General features: G+C 41.2%; 1 protein-coding gene across 1 annotated transcript in view; it reads left to right on the top strand.

The window, feature by feature from the left end:
* ADGRA1 (adhesion G protein-coupled receptor A1) overlaps positions 1–20,962 on the top strand; it is a 391,892-nt gene that overhangs the window by 116,441 nt on the left and 254,489 nt on the right. Inside the window, exons 3-4 of the mRNA XM_066621619.1 lie at positions 7,227–7,298; positions 11,609–11,680. Of these exons, the coding sequence (XP_066477716.1) occupies positions 7,227–7,298; positions 11,609–11,680 (144 nt within the window). The remainder of the gene's footprint in view (positions 1–7,226; positions 7,299–11,608; positions 11,681–20,962) is intronic.

The following is a 20,962-nucleotide window of genomic DNA, read 5'->3' as shown; positions in this document are numbered from 1 at the left end:
TTGTGAAATACAGATAATTCTACCTCTAGAGCAGTGTTTCTCAAACTGTGGGTCAGGACCCACCAGGTGGACCGTGAGCCAATTTCAGGTGGGTCCCCATTCTTTTCAATATTTTATTTTTAATATATTAGACTTGATGCTACCATGGTATGTGACTGCATTTGGGGAAATGTTACAGACCTGTACTTTGAACAAGCTACTAGGCATATTCTTTTATCAATGATAGGCAATGGAATTTACTCCAGGGTAAGTGTGGGTAGGATTGCAGCCTAGGATTGTTAAAAACTTTCCTGCTTAATGATGTCACTTTTGGTCATGACATTTCTTCCGGTGGGTCCTGACAGATTCTCATTCTAGAAAGTGGGTCCCGGTGCTAAATGTGTGAGAACCACTGACCTACAGTATAACAATTAAATTTACCCTTCAAGTTGTTAGTACTCAAACATGTTTACAGGTCATGTTCTTATAATGCAGTTCAGTTATTGCATGTTATTTCTGTGCAGCATTCTCTTGCTTCATTTTTTAATACTATATCTCAATGCACACAGGTTGTATCATGTGAATAGTTGTTAGAGAAGCTTTTTGCATTGCATAGTTCTGATGTATTCAATGTGAGTACTAATGCGAGTGAATGCATTAATAGAGTACACTTGTATCTATCTCTATTAGTGTATTTCTGGGCAAATGTTTGGTTTTATCTCAGGACATCAGGATTATTGAACTGTTGGTCAAGTATCCATATGAGATGGTGGGTGTGCTAATGGGGCTGGGGGTCCAGGCTAGACTAGCAGTTCTGCTGGTGTACAGGTCACTTTGCTGCACAGAAGGCGGCACCTGGCCAAATTGAAATCAGCTTTTCAAAGCGTGCTTGAGACTTCTTGGCTGTCATGCCAACCATGAAATTTATCTCACCTGATAACTGTTCCAACTTATAATGCAGAACACATGTCAGATTTTCTGCATTGCACTGGCCTGGAAATGTGTGTATAGATTGGTCCATGAACTTCTGAGGGAACAGATTCCATAGAAACATTAGAGGATGGGGAGCGGTCTTTTAAACATAGGAAGCTTACGGTGCAATCCTAACCGGCATTAGCATAACTTCCGAGCACTGACATAGCTGTGCCTGTGGGACACGTGCTGCATCCTGCAGTTAGCTGTCAGTCACAGAGGTCTCTTCAAAGTAAGGCAATGTTTGTTCCCTTAAGGGCGCAATACTGTCCTGCACTGGAACAGGCAAGCGAAGTCCCTCCTCCCACTCCCCCCTGCCCACCTCTGGGGCCGCCCACTACTTGCCTTCCCATTGCCCCAGAACGCCTCTGTCCTCCTCCCCGCCCACCCCAGAATCTTGCGTCATCCAAGCTCAGCTGATGCAAGACTCGCAGCCTCCATCGGCACGGAGGCTTATTCCAGCCTCTGCAGGCTGGTACACCTCTGCATCCTGGCCTTGCCAACTCACAAGGAGGCCCTCCTGGGTTGATGCAAGCGACTTGCACCATCCCAAGTGCAGCTCAGGATGGCGCTGCATGCTGCCTTGCTCTTACCTCAGTGCTGGAAAGTTGGTTAGGATTGTGCCCTTCGTCTGTTGATCTATTGAGCTCAGCATTGTATACTTTGACTGCTAGCAGTTTTCAGATGGGTTCTTCCAAAGCCCTACCTGGACATTAAATTACATTTATTTATTTAATGGCCCAATCCTACCTTGACTGGACATAAGAACATAAGAACGGCCCCACTGGATCAGGCCATAGGCCCATCTAGTCCAGCTTCCTGTATCTCACAGCGGCCCACCAAATGCCCCAGGGAGCACACCAGATAACAAGAGACCTCATCCTGGTGCCCTCCTTTGCATTGGCATTCTGACATAGCCCATTTCTAAAATCAGGAGGTTGCACATACACATCATGGCTTGTAACCCATAATGGATTTTTCCTCCAGAAACTTGTCCAATCCCCTTTTAAAGGCATCCAGGCCAGATGCCGTCACCACGTCCTGCAGCAAGGAGTTCCACCGACCAACCACATGCTGAGTAAAGAAGTATTTTCTTTTATCTGTCTTAACTCTCCCAACACTCATTTTTAGTGGATGTCCCCTGGTTCTGGTGTTATGTGAGAGTGTAAAGAGCACCTCTCTATCCACTTTATCCTTCCCATGCATAATTTTGTATGTCTCAATCATGTCCCCCCTCAGATGTCTCTTTTCTAGACTGAAGAGGCCCAAACGCTGTAGCCTTTCCTCATAAGGATGGTGCCCCAGCCCAGTAATCATCTTAGTCGCTCTCTTTTGCACCTTTTCCATTTCCACTATGTCTTTTTTGAGATGTGGTGACCAGAACTGGACACAATACTCCTGGTGTGGCCTTACCATAGATTTGTACAACGGCATTATAATATTAGCCGTTTTGTTCTCAATACCTTTCCTAATGATCCCAAGCATAAGTTGGCCTTCTTCACTGCCGCCGCACATTGGGTCGACACTTTCATTGAGTTGTCCACCACCACCCCATGATCTCTCTCCTGATCTGTCACAGACAGCTCAGAACCCATGTGAAGTTTTGATTTTTTGCCCCAATGTGCATGACTTTACACTTACTGACATTGAAGCGCATCTGCCATTTTGCTGCCCATTCTGCCAGTCTGGAGAGATCCTTCTGGAGCTCCTCACAATCACTTCTGGTCTTCCCCACTCAGAAAAGTTTGGTGTCGTCTGCAAACTTAGCCACCTCACTGCACAACCCTGTCTCCAGGTCATTTATGAAGAGGTTGAAGAGCACCGGTCCCAGGACAGATCCTTGGGGCACACCGCTTTTCACCTCTCTCCATTGTGAAAATTGCCCATTGACACCCACTCTCTGTTTCCTGGTCTTCAACCAGTTCTCAATCCAGGAGAGGACCTGCCCTCTAATTCCCTGAGTGTGGAGTTTTTTTAGTAGCCTTTGGTGAGGGACCATGTCAAATGCCTTCTGAAAGTCCAGATATATAATGTCCACGGGCAGTGGTGGTGCTCCTCTTCCACTGATGCTGACTGCTTTAAGGCAGTCAGTGACATTCATAAAAGGTTCATTGGTAGTGTGCTGTTCAGCTAGTGCAGGTCTGAGTCAATCCCCCCCCCCCCCGGCAAAGTGGAGGCTTATCTTCAGGTAAGAAAACAATCCCTTACCCAGGGTAGACTTCTGCAACTGCCCCTCCCTCCACAGGATGCAGCGATAGCCATTTAAGCAGAGCCGGAGGGAGGAAAATAGGATTGGGCTGTTACTTTTCTCCTATCTTTTAACTTAGAAGTGCTTAAGGTGGCTTAATGAAATCACACACAATAAAACAACTGCTTTCTCTCTCTGCTGCAGCTAGGTGGAATGGCTACACATAGATGCAGTTTTAGAAAGGGAGGAATCAGATATCAGGGATTGAACTTGAGACCTTATGCATGTGAAACAAAACATTCATGTTACTATAACAGTGGCCTCACACTGCGCAAATATTATTCCCTTGTTGCAGCTGGGGAGCTGAGGCTGAGAGGGAGTGGCTGGCCTAAGGCCACCCAGTGGGGTTCACTGAGGAGGGTCAAAACCATAAGTTTTGCATGTGCCTCAGCCTGCCGTGTAAGCAGCCCCTCCCCCTTGCTTTTGGAGTCAGTCTGGACAGTGAGAGTGACGTGGAGGCTCTCACCACCTGGGATGGCTGCGGAGGTGAGGGGCATGGCCACTTACATTGTGTGTGGAGGCACCTGCAAAATGTACCACCCCCGAACGCCTCCGAGCCTACCTGGTGAATTCATGGCACAGATGAGATCCAAACAAAGAAGTGTTGATTTACAGCTCAGTCTCTTACCTGCTATGCCAGTGGTTCCCAAATCTTTTAGTATCAGCGTTTAGCACTTTTTGAAATGTCTGTCTATGGGAACTCACCTAGCTTTATGAGACTAAAAAAAAAAACTTTCATTTTACCAGCTGCTCAAGTCTCTGTTTTTATCGTTTTACTGTAAGGGAGGGAAGCGCCTTCTGGAGCATTTGTTGACCTCCACATTCATTGGATCAGGACCATTCTGGGGGTCTTGAATTTCCCTTCGCCTGTCCTTAGGAACCTACTCATGAGTAAATGCATATGTGCAGCTTAGTTTCACTTTCCATAGTGTTCAGTACATTCTCATTGTCAGCTATCAGCATGTCAGTTTCAGTGGCAACTACCCAGAGTCTGGGACACACTGTGCTATACTACACCATCTCTCTGTGATCTCTAATTGAGGTGCTGTGCCTGATGTCCTTTGGTGTTCCATTGTAATGATATACCAGTTTTCCTTCATGCCCACTTTGTCAGCAGAGCTGTGGACTAGTATGCTGCTCTGAATCATTGACATGAAGGCATTTTATTTTCTACTTCAGCAACAGATAAAGGGTTAACTGTGCCAGTTTTGGTGAAAATGAAGCAGAGTACAAGTGGTGTAATTTATTTATAACTTGCTTATAAACACAAAAGCTTTGCAAAAGTTAAAATCAAATTCAATAAAAATTACCATCAAACATACAAAAGTACCGCAACAGCAATAAAATCACAAATAAGAATAAAGTAGTAGTGCAGGACCCAGGACTTTGCAGCGCTTTGTTAAAATGGTGAAAACAGTAGCATATTTAGGCTGCAGTGTTGTACAGACTTACATGGTAGTAAGTCCCACCTAAGTGTGTACTCCATAGGTCTTAATTTATAATAGACATGCATAGGATTTCTCTGTTAAAAGATTTTCATGGGTAAGGTATTGCACAATCTTGACACCATCACCAAAAAGTCTGTCTTGTGTATGTGCCCATCTGATGTTATGAACATGTGTTAAGGCCTACAGTTTGACATATGAATATTTTTTGAAATCGACCTTGCCTTGGCAGCAGCAACATGTCACCCCTGCTAACTGGTTAATAGGCACTTTTTCAAGTGGGTGCTCCTCTTTTATTTAGCAGTGTCTTTTCTAGTGGCTGTCTGCTGGTGTTGCATCTTTTAGATTGTGAGCCCTTTGGGGACAGGGAGCCATTAGATACTTGATTTTCTCTGTAAACCGCTTTGTGAACTTTTTGTTGAAAAGCGGTATATAAATACTGTTGTTGTTGTTTGTTCATTGTCTGCCTGTAGGTGATGGTTTGCATGGGGTTGAAGCAATTGAAAACCCAAATTGACTATGGTAATGGTGATTAGTAGCAGGATAAGATAGTCAGAAGTTCAGCCACCCTGCTTTTATATTCTATTTACTTGCAAATTTGTTAGTATGTACTTGCTTTTAAAGTGTTTTAGTGAGCCTTTGGAAAGAGGTAGATGCCTATCTCAATTAATAATGTAGTAATACAGATTGGAGGCATTCAGGGATTCATGAGAATGAAATGTTTGTAAAATTCAAACCCCCCCCCCACAAAAGCAAAATAGTGTGACATTAATTAGCTCTGGGGCTAGGAGGAGTTTCCTGCTAGCCTAACTCTAAATTTCAGCAGTCTAACGCTCTAGTGAAATTGTCCTATTGTGCTGATTTCCCAAGTTCAGGACTATGAGGAGGAAGCTGTCCACTTAACCTGGAGCAGTGCAATGTAGGGTAAAGGGTATGATTATCACTCCCCACCAACATTGTATAGAGGGGTTTGGGGTTAAGGGATATGCTTGTGCCCAGAGGCGCTGCAAGGGTGCACGTCACCTGGTGTGGTGCTTATATGGTGGAACTGAGCATTCTGGAAGCTTGGGGGGAGGGTGACATAATGGCATAATCACATCTCCCCTAACCTTCCAGGCTATCACATTGGTTTTAGGGTGATAAGCCCACCTCTGGAAGATTCAGAGATCTTCAGCCTTTTCCATGTACAGTTGATTCATGTTTTCACTGGCGAGCGGCAAAAACAAGGTCACTGATGAGTATAAGGTGGCTGGGCCCAGAAAGGGCTGAAGATAGCCAAACGGAGGCTCCTTTGCTCATGTACAGGTGGCACCATGTCTCCTGAAGGTGACACCTGGTGCAGCCCACACCAGCTGAAACCCTGTTGTGACGCAGCTCCTTGCAACTTTCAGGATGCTTTAAGCTGATTGCTGCTTTGGTCTGTTGACGGTGCAAAGAATGGACAAATTTAGAGGAAGTAATTTTCTTTCAAGCCTAATTAATACCATCTTCATTGACTCTGTCGCTGGTAATATGTAAGGTTATAATGCCAATGAAATATTCTTGGACCTATGTGCTTCTTGAAATTGAAAGATGGAACTGGGTTTTCTATAGCTCTGCAATGTTGTCCATTATTGTGCCAGTGTTAGTCTTCTGACATATATGTGTGCCATTAGCTATGTATAGGCAAGATGCACATTGTTGTTCTGCTTTATCCGTAAGGAAATCAATATGTTGTCTTTTTATTTTTATTATTTCGCTCCTCTAAATAATGCATTTTTTTGATGACTTGCAAAGCTGTCGGTATTAATTGAGACTTTTAACTTAGAACAGGGGTGTCCAAAGTTTTTGGCAGGAGGGTCACATCAGCTCTCTGACACTGTGTCGGGGGCCGGGGAAAAAAAGAATTAATTTACATTTAAAATTTGAATACAATTACATAAGTTTACATAAATGAATATATTAAAGATGAACTTATATGAATGAATGAAGGTCTTACGATAGCTTAAGGCCTATAAAAGGCCTTGCACAAAGCAAGGCTGGCCTTTCCTTTGCTGCCACTACTGCATCACAGACATGAAACAGCAAGCAGTGGAGGTAGCCCTCATCCCACAGCTCACACGAGAGGTCAAACAGTCACCCTCACGCTGAGATCAGTTGCGTTGGGCCAGAGTGGGCTCCAACAAATCTCCGGAGGGCCAGAGGCTAATTGAAGTCTGGGGGCTCCCTGAGGGCTGCATTGAGAGACGTCAAGGGCCGCATGTGGCCCCAGGGCCGGGGTTTGGGCACCCCTGACTTAGAGCAGTGGAGCAGGAAAGAAAAAAAATAAATTCACTGTCTTTGTTGTCGATCTGCCTTATCATTTTATATTCACTTTAGGTATCGGAGTCAAAGAAAAAGAAAGTTTAGATCAAAAAGAGGGTAATCCCTTCACAACTTCATAATTTTGTCCTGGTTTGACAAGCTCCCTCTCCCCATTTTTAGCTTCAAGAAATGCTGTGGTATTTTCTAACCTTTGCTCATCTTCTTTTTCTGCCTGTGTATGAGACTAAAAGCTACATGTAAACTGATAATTAATTGCTCTTGCTATTGTGTATCTCCAGAGATCTGAAGAATAACTTGATTAGTACTATTGAGCCTGGGGCATTCTATGGACTTTCAGAACTGAAGCGTCTGTAAGTATTAATTCCATCTGAATTGACTTAGAAATTGTACTCATATTGACATTTCTGTCCTTGGGGAATTTAGAATATGTCACCAAGCAATTATAACATACAGGATAGGACATGCAAACCACATATACTACAGCTTGGCCTTTTTGGAGATTTTTGTTACATGGTTTGTGATTTATTCATAGGTCTGTCCTGGTCTTTTTCTCAGTTTTAGGAGCATTTAAAATTAGCTTTTAAGCTCTAAAGTTTCCTTAGGGATCTCTGTTAAGCATAATAAAAAGAATGAATACATCCATAGTTGATCATTAATAAATAGTCTATATAGTCAAATTAAAATATAAGTTTCCATTAATATTTATTTTTATGATGTACCTTTTATAATAGCTCCAGTTTCACTCTAAATGATAGTCAACAATTTCTTTTTTTTATGATTGTCATTTTTTTATGCTGATTTCAAGAAACCTTTTTCCTATCCATGTTTTAATGAAGCATTTTTTCTTGTGACACACAGTGTGCTTCTAAGTACTACTTAAAGACAAGTATTTAAAAAGTTCATATAATGGCATATTTTTAAAGTAAGGTCGATAAATGTTTCTGTTAATTTGAAATAGTTCACAAATCCATCATACTGCTTGTCCATTCTTACCTTCATATTTAACTTTCCAATCTACATATATACAATTAAAATTAATGTAGATTTAATAATTATAGATATCTTTTGCATTACATTGCTAGAATACTGCTGCATTTTGGAATAAAAAATGCACAGTTTCTGCACTTTAAAGCACTGGGAAGTTAATGAATGAGGAATATTAGTTACATTTGCAAACATTCCTGAACAGAACTACCCTTCGATTCTGAATGCATCTGAAGAATCATCAATGTGCGAACAAATATGTACCATGTTGACAATTGAGGAATATTGCTGGGGAGATAGTGATGGTGTATTCTAATAACACAACCCTGACCTCTTGTGGAGAGAATGAGGAAACTGTAAAAACTGTGATGCAATATTGCTCAGACACAGGAAGGCAGAGGTCATTAAGCAGAAGCTCTTGGTTCTGAAAATAAAAAAATGCTGCAGCAGGCATGATAGAGAGATCGAGAGAGAGATCTAGAGAGAGATCACTGAATTGGGCTTTCAAAAAATGGATTTCTGGTTACTTACCGACTTCAGTACTTTGTGTTATGGTATATAGAGTATCCTAGAGGCAGTGACTAGGCCAATTATAATACCTTTACCATCTCAAGTTTATTTCTAAATCACTATGAGTTGCTCTCTAAGTGAAAAACTTGTTCCCATTGCTTGACAGAGCATGTTTGGGAAACCAGAAGATTACATTGCAAGATCAATAAATGTCTGTCTTTCTTTTTTAAAGTTAAGTTAGTGTGTGACAACTGTTAACCTCTTTAAGACTGTACTTGAGTCTGTTTCTTATAACTTCATATCTGTTCCATGGAGGATATAGTAAGCAGCTGAAGCTAATGTAAGGCAGACGTCTGTAAGTGACATGGGGCTTTGTGAGTCAGTTGGAAAAACCACAGGCTGCCAAATCTACATAAAATTAACAATTATATTTGGAATCTTTTGTGATGACTGAGTGTGCTGTGATAATTTAGCATTTGCAATGGCAGAGTAAGAGATCATATGGATTAGCACAAAATGATGTCTGCAAGAAAAAAATAAATCAGAACACAGGCCACGTGTCTGCTTGCTTTACAAGATCAATTTCATGAGTCAACATTTCTGGTATAAATATTTACAGCAAAAAATGAGCACCAGATTTGTGTGACTTGTGTTGGATTTGGTCTAAAATAATAAGGAACAGTTGAGCACTGTGTGTGTGTGTGTGTGTGTGTGTGTGTGTGTGTGTGTGTGTGTGTGTGTGTTGGCTAACATTTCATTAGAAAAATGATTTAAAAACCTATGCAGAATAATGGGTATGGCAGTGGCACTAACTGTGGAAAGGTTTGCCACCCTTTGGCAAAACTGTTACACATGAAGTGATATAAATGTGCAAATCTTTGTTTAACCAACATTCCCATTGAATGAGCTCCTGTTCAAATAAATATTTCAGGATTTAAATAATAAATAAATTATTTCAAAATAAATTTTTCATTTAAATATCTATATAAATATTTCAGGATTTGGTCCAGTTGTCATAGACGCTTTCCTATCCTTAAACTTTATATATATATATATATATATATATATATATATATATATATATATATATATATATATATATATATATATAACCAACACTTGACAGATTATTTTAGAGCACAATCTGATACATGTCTACTTAGAATGAAGTCCCATGTGTTCACTGGCTCTTACTCCCAGATAAGTGTTCATAGGATTACAGCATGAGTATGTGATTTAGAACCCAATCCCATGTTCTATCAGGTGAAAGCTCTGTCATTCAGCAGATGATGTGAACTAGCTTTCTATCTAGTGGCTGAATGCTGAACATTCAGTAGCAGGTGAATTGCTGAACATTCAGCAGTGATGTGCATGATAAGGTCACCAGTGTGAATAGCTGGTAACTGCATGTGCCGCCAGTGCACCCAGGCATCACAGGAGGAGGTATGTCAGTGGTGGGAGTGGACTCTGGGCAGGGAGGAGGACTAATGGAGAAACTGGGGGGTTTTCAGGGAGGGAGGGTGTGGATCCAGTGGTAGTCACACACATTGGATCCTATCCCATTTTTGACCCACTCTGGCCCCTTGTTCTTTTTGGACTTATGCTAGTTATATACCTAGCATAGGTGTGAGGAGACCCATAAACCATCAGGGGAATTATGCAGTGGTAAGGAAACAATATTTTCTGTTACTGCTCACAGGCTTCCTGATTGTGCCCCCCCCAGCGTGGTATACATCACTCACCCCCGTGGCATCCCTGTATGCTACATAAGAAGAGCCCTGCTGGATCAGACCAAAGGTCCATCTAGTCCAGCTTCCTGTATCTCACAGTGACCCACCAGATGCCTCAGGGAGCACACAAGACAGCAGGAGACTTGCATCCTGTTGTCACTTCCTTGCATCTGGCTTTCTGGAGTAGCCTAGTTCTAAAACCAGAAGGTTGCACATACCCATCATAGCTTGTAACTTATGATGGACTTTTCTTCAATAAATCTGTCCAATACCCTTTGAGAGGCATTTTGGCCAGGTACCATCACAACATATTGTGGCAAGGTGTTCCACAGATTAATTACATAATCTGTAAAGAAATATTTTCTTTTGTCTGGAAAATGCTGTTCCAGGAACAGGAAAAAAAATGTGGTATTGAAGCAGTTGCAGGAGAACTAGCAGATTAGGGAATGAACAGTCACTGAATATGGTGGGAAATGGAGTGTCAGGGAACAATTCATCACCAAAAATAATAAAAGCAGCTAAATATTCATGGCAACTCTATTTTAAAATTGGGATCATGAGATCCTTGGGGAAAGGGTTACAAATGCGGATGAAAAGGTAAATAAATAAATGTTTTGTAAAACAATTAATGGCTTTCCTGATTCCTCCTCCTGGCTTAAATCCAATGTAAAATCTATAAGATACCTTCTGTCCAGCCTAGACTGATTTGAACAGCAATCTCAGCTGACAACACTAGCATCAAAATAAATGTCTTCATTGTAAAGGACAGCAACCTCTCTTAGGGCCCAATCCTATCCTACTCTCCAGCATCAATGCAGCCACAATTCAGTCCTGAGGTAAGGGAACATTTGTTCCTTTAGCTTGAGGAGGCCTCCATGTCTGCTGCCCCATCACCCCAGGGTGCAGCCTGCACCCAGGTGGCATGGTTGCATTGGCGCTGGAAAGTTGGGTAGGATTGGGCCCTTAGTAACAGAACTGCTGTCCAGGTTGGGGAAGGCAGGAAGAGAGTCTCATTGCGTTCTGTAGGAACCCTTTCCTATTAGTCTAGTAGCTGCCTCTACTACTAACTACTAGCTCCCACTACTAACACCTACTGTGTTTGTGTTTATATGTGTGTCACATGATCTTCTTAAAATTACTAAACTAATTCTGCAAAAAGGATTGTTTTTTTATTACTTCCTTGAAATCTCTCAATATATGATAAATTTATACTTAATTTACACAATCTGTCAACTAAATTTAAATGCAGTAGAAAACATTATTGAAATAGTTGTCTAGAAACATAGTTTCTTGATTATTTATAAATATATACGACCCACTACTTTTTCTGATAATTTTAATTGTAGCCTGTCCAAAGGTTAAGATACCAATGTGGTATCCATGATGTATACAGTTTACCTACTTCTAAAATTAATGTTGTTTTTTTTTTTTTTCAGGGATCTTTCTAATAATAGAATTGGTTGTTTAACACCTGAAATATTTCTAGGCCTTAAAAATCTTCATAAATTGTGAGTATGAAATCTTTGAAACCTGTAAACCTAACTAAGAAAACCAAACTTATTCTAGTTTGCAGTAAGTTTTAATCCTGGTTGTAAACCATCTTGAACTTTTGAATTAGTGGGATAAATCAATAAATCAACAAATCATAACCTTCACTGGAAAATTCAGAAAGACTTACATATGTACAATTATTGAATGAAATATATTCATAATCAATGAATGCAGTATAATCTGATGTGGAGTTATTCAAAACTAGGATGGTTCAGCACATTTTTGTTCCCTTGGTTGCTTCTTTCTTTCTTTCTTTCTTTCTTTCTTTCTTTCTTTCTTTCTTTCTTTCTTTCTTTCTTTCTTTCTTTCTTTCTTTCTTTCTTTCTTTCTTTCTTTCTTTCTTTCTTTCTTTCTTTCTTTCTTTCTTTCTTTCTTTCTTTCTTTCTTTCTTTCTTCCATCCAGCCATCCAGCCATCCAGCCATCCAGCCATTGTCAGTTAAGCTTTGCCCCTCATTGCCATATATCTGATTGGCTTCAAAGTCTGGTCATCAGACATTTTGCCAATGGCATGATGACACCTCACAGTCACATAAACTAAATCAAATCAAATGGAGTGAGGGCAAATGAAACCAAGGACAGTGAGAACTAAGAAGAATATTAGATCAGAGAAGAAGCAACAGACAGGGAATCAAAAAGACCCCAACTGACTCTGAAACAAGGCTAATCTATGTGTTGTCATTACTTTGTTTTAGATATGCTAATTTTGGGGGGAAAATTGAAATTAGCAAATAAGTACTTAATGCAACCACACCAAAACTGCTATACAAAAACTTAACAAATTTGAAATACGAACATCTCTTAGTAGTATGTAATTCAGATGGAGATACATATTAGTTGAGCATGATCTGTGATTAATATTTGATTCCCTGACATCTGGAACTTCTTAGAAAGCTTTATTTTCCTGGCCTCTTTATCGTATTGGATTGTGTCCATCCTAGCTTGCACTAGCTGCTTTCCACTTTGCTGCCTAGCAGTTGTGCAAGACAGAGATGCAATTTCTGCTGATTTCCCCTTTCCTTTCCAGTCTCCTGCCCCTCAATCATCTCCTGAGGGCCCCCCAATGCCGAGGGGCTGATTTGGGGCATACAGATTGCTGGAAAAGGAAGGGGGACTCAGTGAAACTCACACTGCCCACTTGTGTAAGCAGCAGAACTAGGAGACTGGATTTAGGTGCAACACACTGTCAGTACAATCCTATATCTGTTTACTCTGAAGTAAATTCCATTATATTCAATCAAACTTACTCCCAGGAAATGTGTATAAGATTGCAGTATATAAGATTGTCCATCACGAAATCCATGAGACTGTATGTTCAATGTTTGCGTCTTTCAAGATATTCTAAATGTTTTGACATGCAAATTCAAAAGCTTTAAGGATATGACAGGGCATTCTGCATTATTATCTTTGGTTCCATTCTTCCTTCAAGTCCAGTGTTTAGAGCAGGGGTGTCAAACATAAGGCCAGGGGGCCGGATGTGACCCACAGAAGCTTTTTATCTGTTCCTCAGGCTCTCAGCTCCTGAGCAGTGCTAAGGAGTTACTGCAGAAAGAGCAGCCCACATGAAAATTGGGCTCTCCCACATCTTGAAATATGATCAAAATTTGTGTATTTTCTCTTCTGTCATTTGCAACTAATGAGTTCTTAAGTGAGAAAAGTGCTTATTTTAAATTATGACCTGTTTAATGACATCACTTCCTGCCAAATGACATCACTTCCAGCCCTCAGCAGGCACCATGAATGCTATTCGGCCCTTTGTATGAAATGAGTTTGACACCTCTGGTTTAGAGTATGTATTTCACATGCTCAGAACAATCCCATGATTGCAAATATCTGCAGATGTATGTGCAACAGAAGATGAATATGAATTTCTAACTTCAATTATGCCGAAAAGCATAAGAAATATTGAAATCAGTAATTTGGCGACAAATTAGTCGATCAGAAAAACCAATAATCTTCTCACTGGGTTGTTTTCAGAGGTACCAGCGCTGATCAATTCTAATGAGGTAGTCTGTGTGTTGTTTGGCACTCATTCAAGTTGATTAATTGTTTGCTTTGTAAACATGCAGCCTATGTTTTCTCTGTTTTGTTCTTCTACGATTAATAACAGATTGTGAAAGAACTCCTTTACTTAAACTTACTTAACAAAACTTAAACATCTTTTATTGTGCAAATTAAATATAGAAGTTATACCTAAAGCTGTGTACATGAGAAGGTTGATATTATTTGTAACTGAATTTTAAAAACAGTGTTCTAAGATAATAATCTCATCTGTTTGGAGATGTCAAGAAGATAATTAATGAAGGAGTGAAAGGAGGAGATATTTGGCTCGTGTGAGCTAATTGGAAAGGAATAGGAATAATGGGTATATAGAGAGAAGAAATTTGAGAAGATGTGATGGAAACAGGGCTACTAGTGTTAAAGAGGAATAGGCAGAGAGAGAGATGGTGTCCTGGGTTTTACAGATAATTATCTGGGTACAACAGAGAAGATTGCAAGGGGAGGGGTTCTAAGAAGTAGAAAGAGGTCTGACAGTCAATCCTATTATTTCACCTGTCATAGAATGCAGCCTTACCAAAAGAGGCTGCACTTCATGCTATTGGAGGGGTTGCTGATCAAGAGTTTTGGGAAGGGAAAGGGAAAATATTTACCTTTGCCCCTTCATAACCCCCTTGACTGCCAGTGGATCTCCTCAGACCTGCGCCAGCTCTTTGCCTGGTGCAAGCCCAAGAAGTCAAAGGTGCAAGCCCAAGGAATCACATCCAAGGGGGTGTGTTGGCAGGCTACAGAAGGCAGACACAGCATGAGATACAAGTTGCTTGTGCTGGGTGCTGCTCCTTCTGCCTCCAACAGGCCCCATCTCTCCCCAAACCCTCCTGCCGCATTCTGCCCACCCCCAACTTACCAATGTCAGTGGGGCCTCTACTTGCTGCTGCTGCACACAGGGTCCTCCCTATTGTCTCTGGAAGTGCCTTGTGTGGGCTTCCAGAACAGCATTCACAGCACCATAAAGTGTGTTCTGCCACCATAATGCTGGTTTTGGTGGCGGTCGCACCACATAGGATTTGGCCCATCATCAGGCCTAAGCACTGATGATGGTGGTGGTAAAATTAGTGAAGGTGCCAACGGGGAGAGGAACTGAAGGGTATTAGCATATTTCCTCCCTCCCTCCAATCCTGGAGCTAGGGCTGTGTTAGTGGCTCCCCTGCACTCAATAGAACTTTCAATGCATGAGTGGGCACAACCACTGGAAGCTCTGATGTTCCAAATGTACCTGTTCTTCACACCACTGTACAGCTGAACCAAGGTGCTGCCACCAAAAATTATGAAATAGGATTTTTGGGGTGAAGTACTTCCCCAACTCCTCCCAGCTTACATTGTTGATTTTTCTTTCATGGCTTTTTGTAATCATGATGATTCATTTTGCCTCCAGCATGTGGATTCTTGTGTGGATGAATGAGCAGTGCTCATAATCACTGGAAGACCTCAGTTGCTTAAGCAGCATAGACACACTTGTTTGTGAGCTTATGCTGAACATGAATGTTGCAGGACAGTGCAGGAAGGAGACACATCCCTGCATTGTCTAAGCAACATGGGAAAGTTTTTCCTCCCCCTTGGAATGGTCCCAGCTTTGTAGGCCCCTCCAGTAAACAGGGGATGGTGACTTCTCAGACTATAGCCAAGACTCCAAGTTACTAGTGCTGTTCTAACTCAACTTTCTAAGAGCAGGTCAGGCAGAGAAGTACTAGTCTGTACCACAAAAAGCCTTTTGGAAAAGATGCAACCAAATGAGACTAGGGGTGCAATCCTAACCCCTTATGTCAGTGCTTTCCAGCACTGACATAAGGGCAATGCAGCTCTGAGATAAGGGAATAAACATTCCCTTACTTTGAGGAGGCCTCCATGAGTGACACTCCATGGGTGACTGCAGGATGCAGCACATGTCCCATTGGCACCACTATGCCAGTGCTGGAAAACACTGACATCAGGGGTTAGAATTGCACCCTAGGTTATTTAACTGTATTAAACTGTATTTATTTAACTGTACTAAAATATTCAAGGAGGTAATAGAAAATAAATATCTGTTAGCCAAGTCATTAAATGCAAATGTAAATGTATGTTACACTTGCAAGAAGCAAGAATACATTTGATACATAGTAACTGCTGAAAAAAAAGATGTCTTTAATTCTAGGGCTAATCCAGATCATCAAACATAGTTTGTTAAGCCAAGAATGTCACCTGAACTATTGTCAAGCCTGAATGATCTCTTCTCCCTGCTCCATTTTACCTCTGTAGCTGCCCTGAGGAGCTGTAATAATGGAACCCTGGTTTGTTTGTTTTGACTCCATGACCAAAGCTGGAACCCTAGTTTAGCTATGTTTTTGAAACTAGAAGGTGAAACTGGTAGATTCCCATTTTCCACTTACTCATCCAAAGAAATGGGTGGGGGAACATATTGACACAGCTAGACTGGTACCCAGGAACTAGCTACTAAGATGCAGAATATGGCAGAATATAATTGGTTGGCGCACTCTATCCAACCTTGTGCTTTTGCGCAGATGTGATGGTGCTGTTTTGGCTTATGTTGGCTCCAACTTTTGGGCAAACTTGCTATGTCCTGGTCAATCTCTGCACAAAAGAATAAATGAACAGAAAGTTGACAATAGAAATGGCAACTCTCAGAAACCAGCAGGAGAACATCATAATCTCTAGGATCATCTTCTGTTGCACACCTGAAAAGGACAATTCTTCAACAGAAGAACTACAAATGGGGATGAAATTGAGAAGCTCAATTTGATTCTAATGTCTCTGGTCTTTGATTCTAATGTCTCTGGTCTTAATAAGAACTAACGTTACACTTTACAGCAGCGGTTTTCAAACTCTCTGGGAGAGTTTGCACTGCTGTAAGTCCTTGTGAGGGTGGGGGGAGGCAGTGGGGTCGGGGGTAAGGCAGCAATGCAATCCCCAGGTTCCTCTGCTCAGGAGGGCTTTAGGGACTGGGATGCACTCACCAGTCCCTACAGCAGCTGTCCCGGGGTGAGGGGAGCCCTGTGCAAGTGCCTGTAGGGCTCCTCAGCTCGTTTGAAGCGAAAGTGGAGCGATCGCGTTCCACTTCTGCAAAACCGGAAGTGAAGCGCGATCGCTCCACTTTCACTTCTAATGAGCTGGGGAGCCCTGCAGACGCTCGCGCAGGGCTCCCTGCACCTTGGGACAGCTGCTGCAGGGACTGGTGAGTGCATCCCAGTTCCTGCAGCCCTCCTGAGCGGTCGCTTCCTCCTCCCTGCCTCCCCCCAGCCCCTGCCCCCACCCCGTCCCGCCCCTTAAGGGGAAAGAGGCCAGGGCTTTCAGGCTGGGACATCACGACGCCCCAGTTTGAAAACCACTGCTTTACAGTGTTAATTATCACCATGCTTGTATCTCATCTTAAAAGGGCTTTCATTTCCTGCCATTTGTTTTCTGCTATGCCATATCTATTGTTGTGCCTGCCACCTCAGGATTATGCTTCATACATCTGATAAAGTAAACTTTTTAGTGTATAAAAACTTATGTTGAAATAAATGTGGAAGCAGAAACAAAGGGTCTAATGTCACTTTAAAGATTAAAAATGTTACTTTCTTTGAAAGTGGGTAGTTCCCAGTTTGAAATTATTATTAACAGAAATCCTCATTTGTACATCATAATTATACCTCAGTTCCTGCTGAGTTATGAAGTTATGATTTAAATAAAAATAAACCAGGATTTCCCTGGGCATGCAAACTGATTTATTCCAGAGATGAGGGAATGCCTGGACTTGTTAGGTTTTGGATCACATTCACAACCAAATACAGAATGTGGTTTGTCATCTGAACTGGCCCACAGTATATTGCTACTGCAATATAATAATTTTATTTGAGGTGTAGCAATGGAGTAGGATTTATCTTTGAAATTACAGTAGAGAATGCTATAAATAGTATTCACAACTACAGTTGATGTAACATGTCATGGTTAATATATAAAAGTCCTGTCAAGCTACCTTTTACTGCCTACTATAGTCAGGGCATCCATTTTCCAGAGGAATGAGAGAGCCACAAATGAACAGAGTGCTTCTTAACTTCTACTTAGAACAATAAGTCACATAAATGTATCATTTAGCAAATTAATAATCCCACAGCCCACAGGAACCTTTCTGGGCTTTTAAAATTTAAGTTGGCTATAGAACTATTTTTCAGGGTCATGCGTTCCTTAGAACGCGGCTGTTCTTTTAGAAGCAAAATATGTTTGCAGCCACAGAATTCAAAATATGCGATCTGGTCAGCCACAGAGCAAAGTTCAGATTTATGCAAAAAAGCAAGCAAGCAGCCAACCACCCCCAGTTCTGTGGGAGCAAGGGCATGTTCATCACAGAGTCAAAAGGTTTGTATACATTGATAGAATCCCTTGCTATCCCATAGCTATGGCTATGGATTAATTTCTTTAAGAAAGATGCCACATTTTGAATCTTAACAGGAAGCTGATATACTGGCCTTACTTTTCATGATTTGCTTATTTATCCCTTGGCCATGTTTGTATTTTGTGAACTACTCATGTTCTAAACAGATTATAGGTGACATATTTAAAGCAGCTCATTTCCCTTTGTTTTATTTTAATTTGTTAGTGGCCATAACTTGTCCTAAGAATGCATTGTCCTAAGAATGCAGATTCTTTGGGGAGTGCAATGGGACTCTCAGTAATTTATACACTTCTTAGGAATACTCTGTTCTAAATATTGGGTGAGATAGAAGACCAAGCATTTTCCTTTAATAATGTATCTAGTTCACTTTGATGGATCTAATGGAACCTGCAGCTAAAATTTGTCAATATTCCTTCCAATCCAAATTATGCATCTTTAAACTGCATTGTTATTTGATTCAAGTAAACCTGATTTCTGTTTCATTCTGACTGAATAATCATCAGTTGCTAGTTATGCAATATCCTATGACAACTTTCCTTGTGACTCCGTAAATGTCACTGGAGCAGTTAATCTCTCTTTATTGCCAGAGATAAGTTCAGAAAAAAGCAACATGTAGGAAAACTGAAGGGGGAAAAAATCCAGTCTTGTAGAAACCAAAAATATCTCTGCTGATGTGCACTCTCTTTAGATCTCCTCTGCCACTGAGCCAATATGGCTCCCTGGATCAGAGAGTTGAGACTTTGATATGGTAAACATTGTAGATCAGATCTTACTTCTGCAGTAGACTCTCACTTACTCTAGTCAGGTGTTCTCCCACGTTTTAACAGGGTTTGAGAATGGGAGCAGGCTGTAAGTTCACTTGCTCCTTCTCTCCACCACAGGGAGAATGCATTGAAAACACAAGAGACAGGCACCAGCAGTGGCTGGGAAACTGAACAATTCTCAGGCATCTCTTAGTCCTAGTATTGTCTGTTTCTCCAGCCACCACCTCTTCCTGCTGGGTTTCTAGGCTCTGCCAACATAGGGATGCAGTGACAAGTGGTGGCTTGAGAATGAGCTGAGAAAGCAGAAAGTGATGATGTGTGTCCTGGAGAGGAAGAATGGGCGTGAATATACATATCCTCCAGGCAACAAGGAAACATGCTGCATCAAGCATAGTGGGGTAGGAGGGTGGGTGTGAGGTGGTTCCTGTTGTAGTTAAAAGAATTAGTGGAGTCATATTGAAGATCCTCATGCACCCACTGTACCACCAGGGGCCAGAGGTATTGCATAAGTTTCAGCCAATCTGGCAACCTTTATGGGATGCTAATTCCAGCCAGTCACAACTAAGTTGAGCCCTAATGATGTGAAATATATTTTTGGAAGCAATGATATGGCTACAGTAACATGTGAATTGGCCACTCACCTTCATATAAAGAACCATGTAGGAGCCAGTACCACTTTGGAGAGAAGAACTTCTGTTTGACCTGGGTTTTACAACCTCAACCAGTTGAGTTGGGGGGGGGCACCTTTACCAATCTGCATACTTTGTACAGAAGCTGCAACTGTGAAAATTGACTTGTGCACATTCCACATGGAATTGGCAGACAAGAAAGAACATAGTCAAGCAGCATACATAGCGTTCTAAATTGTTCATGACACTAAACCCCATTTGAATTGTGTTCTTCCATATTATAGCAAACATCAAAACAGTCTGAAAAATAAACAAGTGGAATCTTAATTTGCAATTCCACTGATTAAAAAGTGTCATCACCAATGGCGTTATTGTTGTAAGAGGCTCCACAAAACAGCATAGGGTTGAACTATTAGTTCATTTGTAGTTATTTGATTGGGCTATGGGGTGTGTATTGCACAGGCTCAGAGGCAATCTTTAGTTAAGATGTGATAAATGCAATCTCGTACTTTGCACAGATTTTGAGACAATCTTATTAATTCATATCTTTAATGGTGGGGAGCACAAGGAGAATACTTGTTGACACTAAAACACTTAAACAAGAGGTTTAACAACTGGAATATTTTAAGGGACAGAAAATTGTTATCAGCAAGAATATTTTAAAATATATAATGACACAGGGATGGTTAATCATTTCTGTCATGAAGTTGAAAATATTACTCCAGTTGAACCTCTTGCATGAGTGTATGTTGCAGTGAGCAGATGGTATTATTATAATCTAGACTTTTAAATGAATGTTAAAAGCACAGCATATTAGCAACTATTTAAAACTATAGATCTATCATATAAGCTACTGCTAAATGCACTTTCTGAAATTTACCCATCTGGCTAGGACAGCGGCAGCTCTCCTTCTCTGGAAGGGAACAGTGCATGATCCTATCTCTTCCTCTATTCCCTCCACCAGTGAGCTGTGCTATTACAAGGAGACATGTCTTGGTTTGTAATGGCTGTATAGTTTGAGAAAACTACGGTCCCAACAGCCACACAGATCTTTCTTCCTATAACGCATTAGCACAATGTGGAATAGAGAGGAAAGATCAGTTCACCTGTCTTTCCTCTTCCAGAAGCCTAAGAGCAGCAGTTGCTGCTCTAACTGGATAGATTAGTTCTTTGTGGTCTCTGTGCACTCACACATAGTAGATTTCCATGCATGTGCAGATCCAACCTCAGAAATTTCCAGAGCTTTGTCAAGTATTCTTCCCCTGCTCTTGAGTGGAGGAGGCCCCATGCACATATTCCTTGAGAGCAGGAAGATGCTCAAGTTCTCAGTCCCCTTTTGACTTTTGCCTTAGCAGTATCACTAATGGAATGCTAATGTCCTTTTCACCCCATGTTATTTGAGAGAAAAATTATTTTTT

The sequence above is a fragment of the Tiliqua scincoides genome, chromosome 3 (assembly GCF_035046505.1).
Source record: "Tiliqua scincoides isolate rTilSci1 chromosome 3, rTilSci1.hap2, whole genome shotgun sequence".
Taxonomy (NCBI): domain Eukaryota; kingdom Metazoa; phylum Chordata; class Lepidosauria; order Squamata; family Scincidae; genus Tiliqua; species Tiliqua scincoides.
The sequence above is the reverse complement of the archived record's forward strand: the minus strand, read 5'-3'. Positions and strand labels throughout refer to the sequence as shown.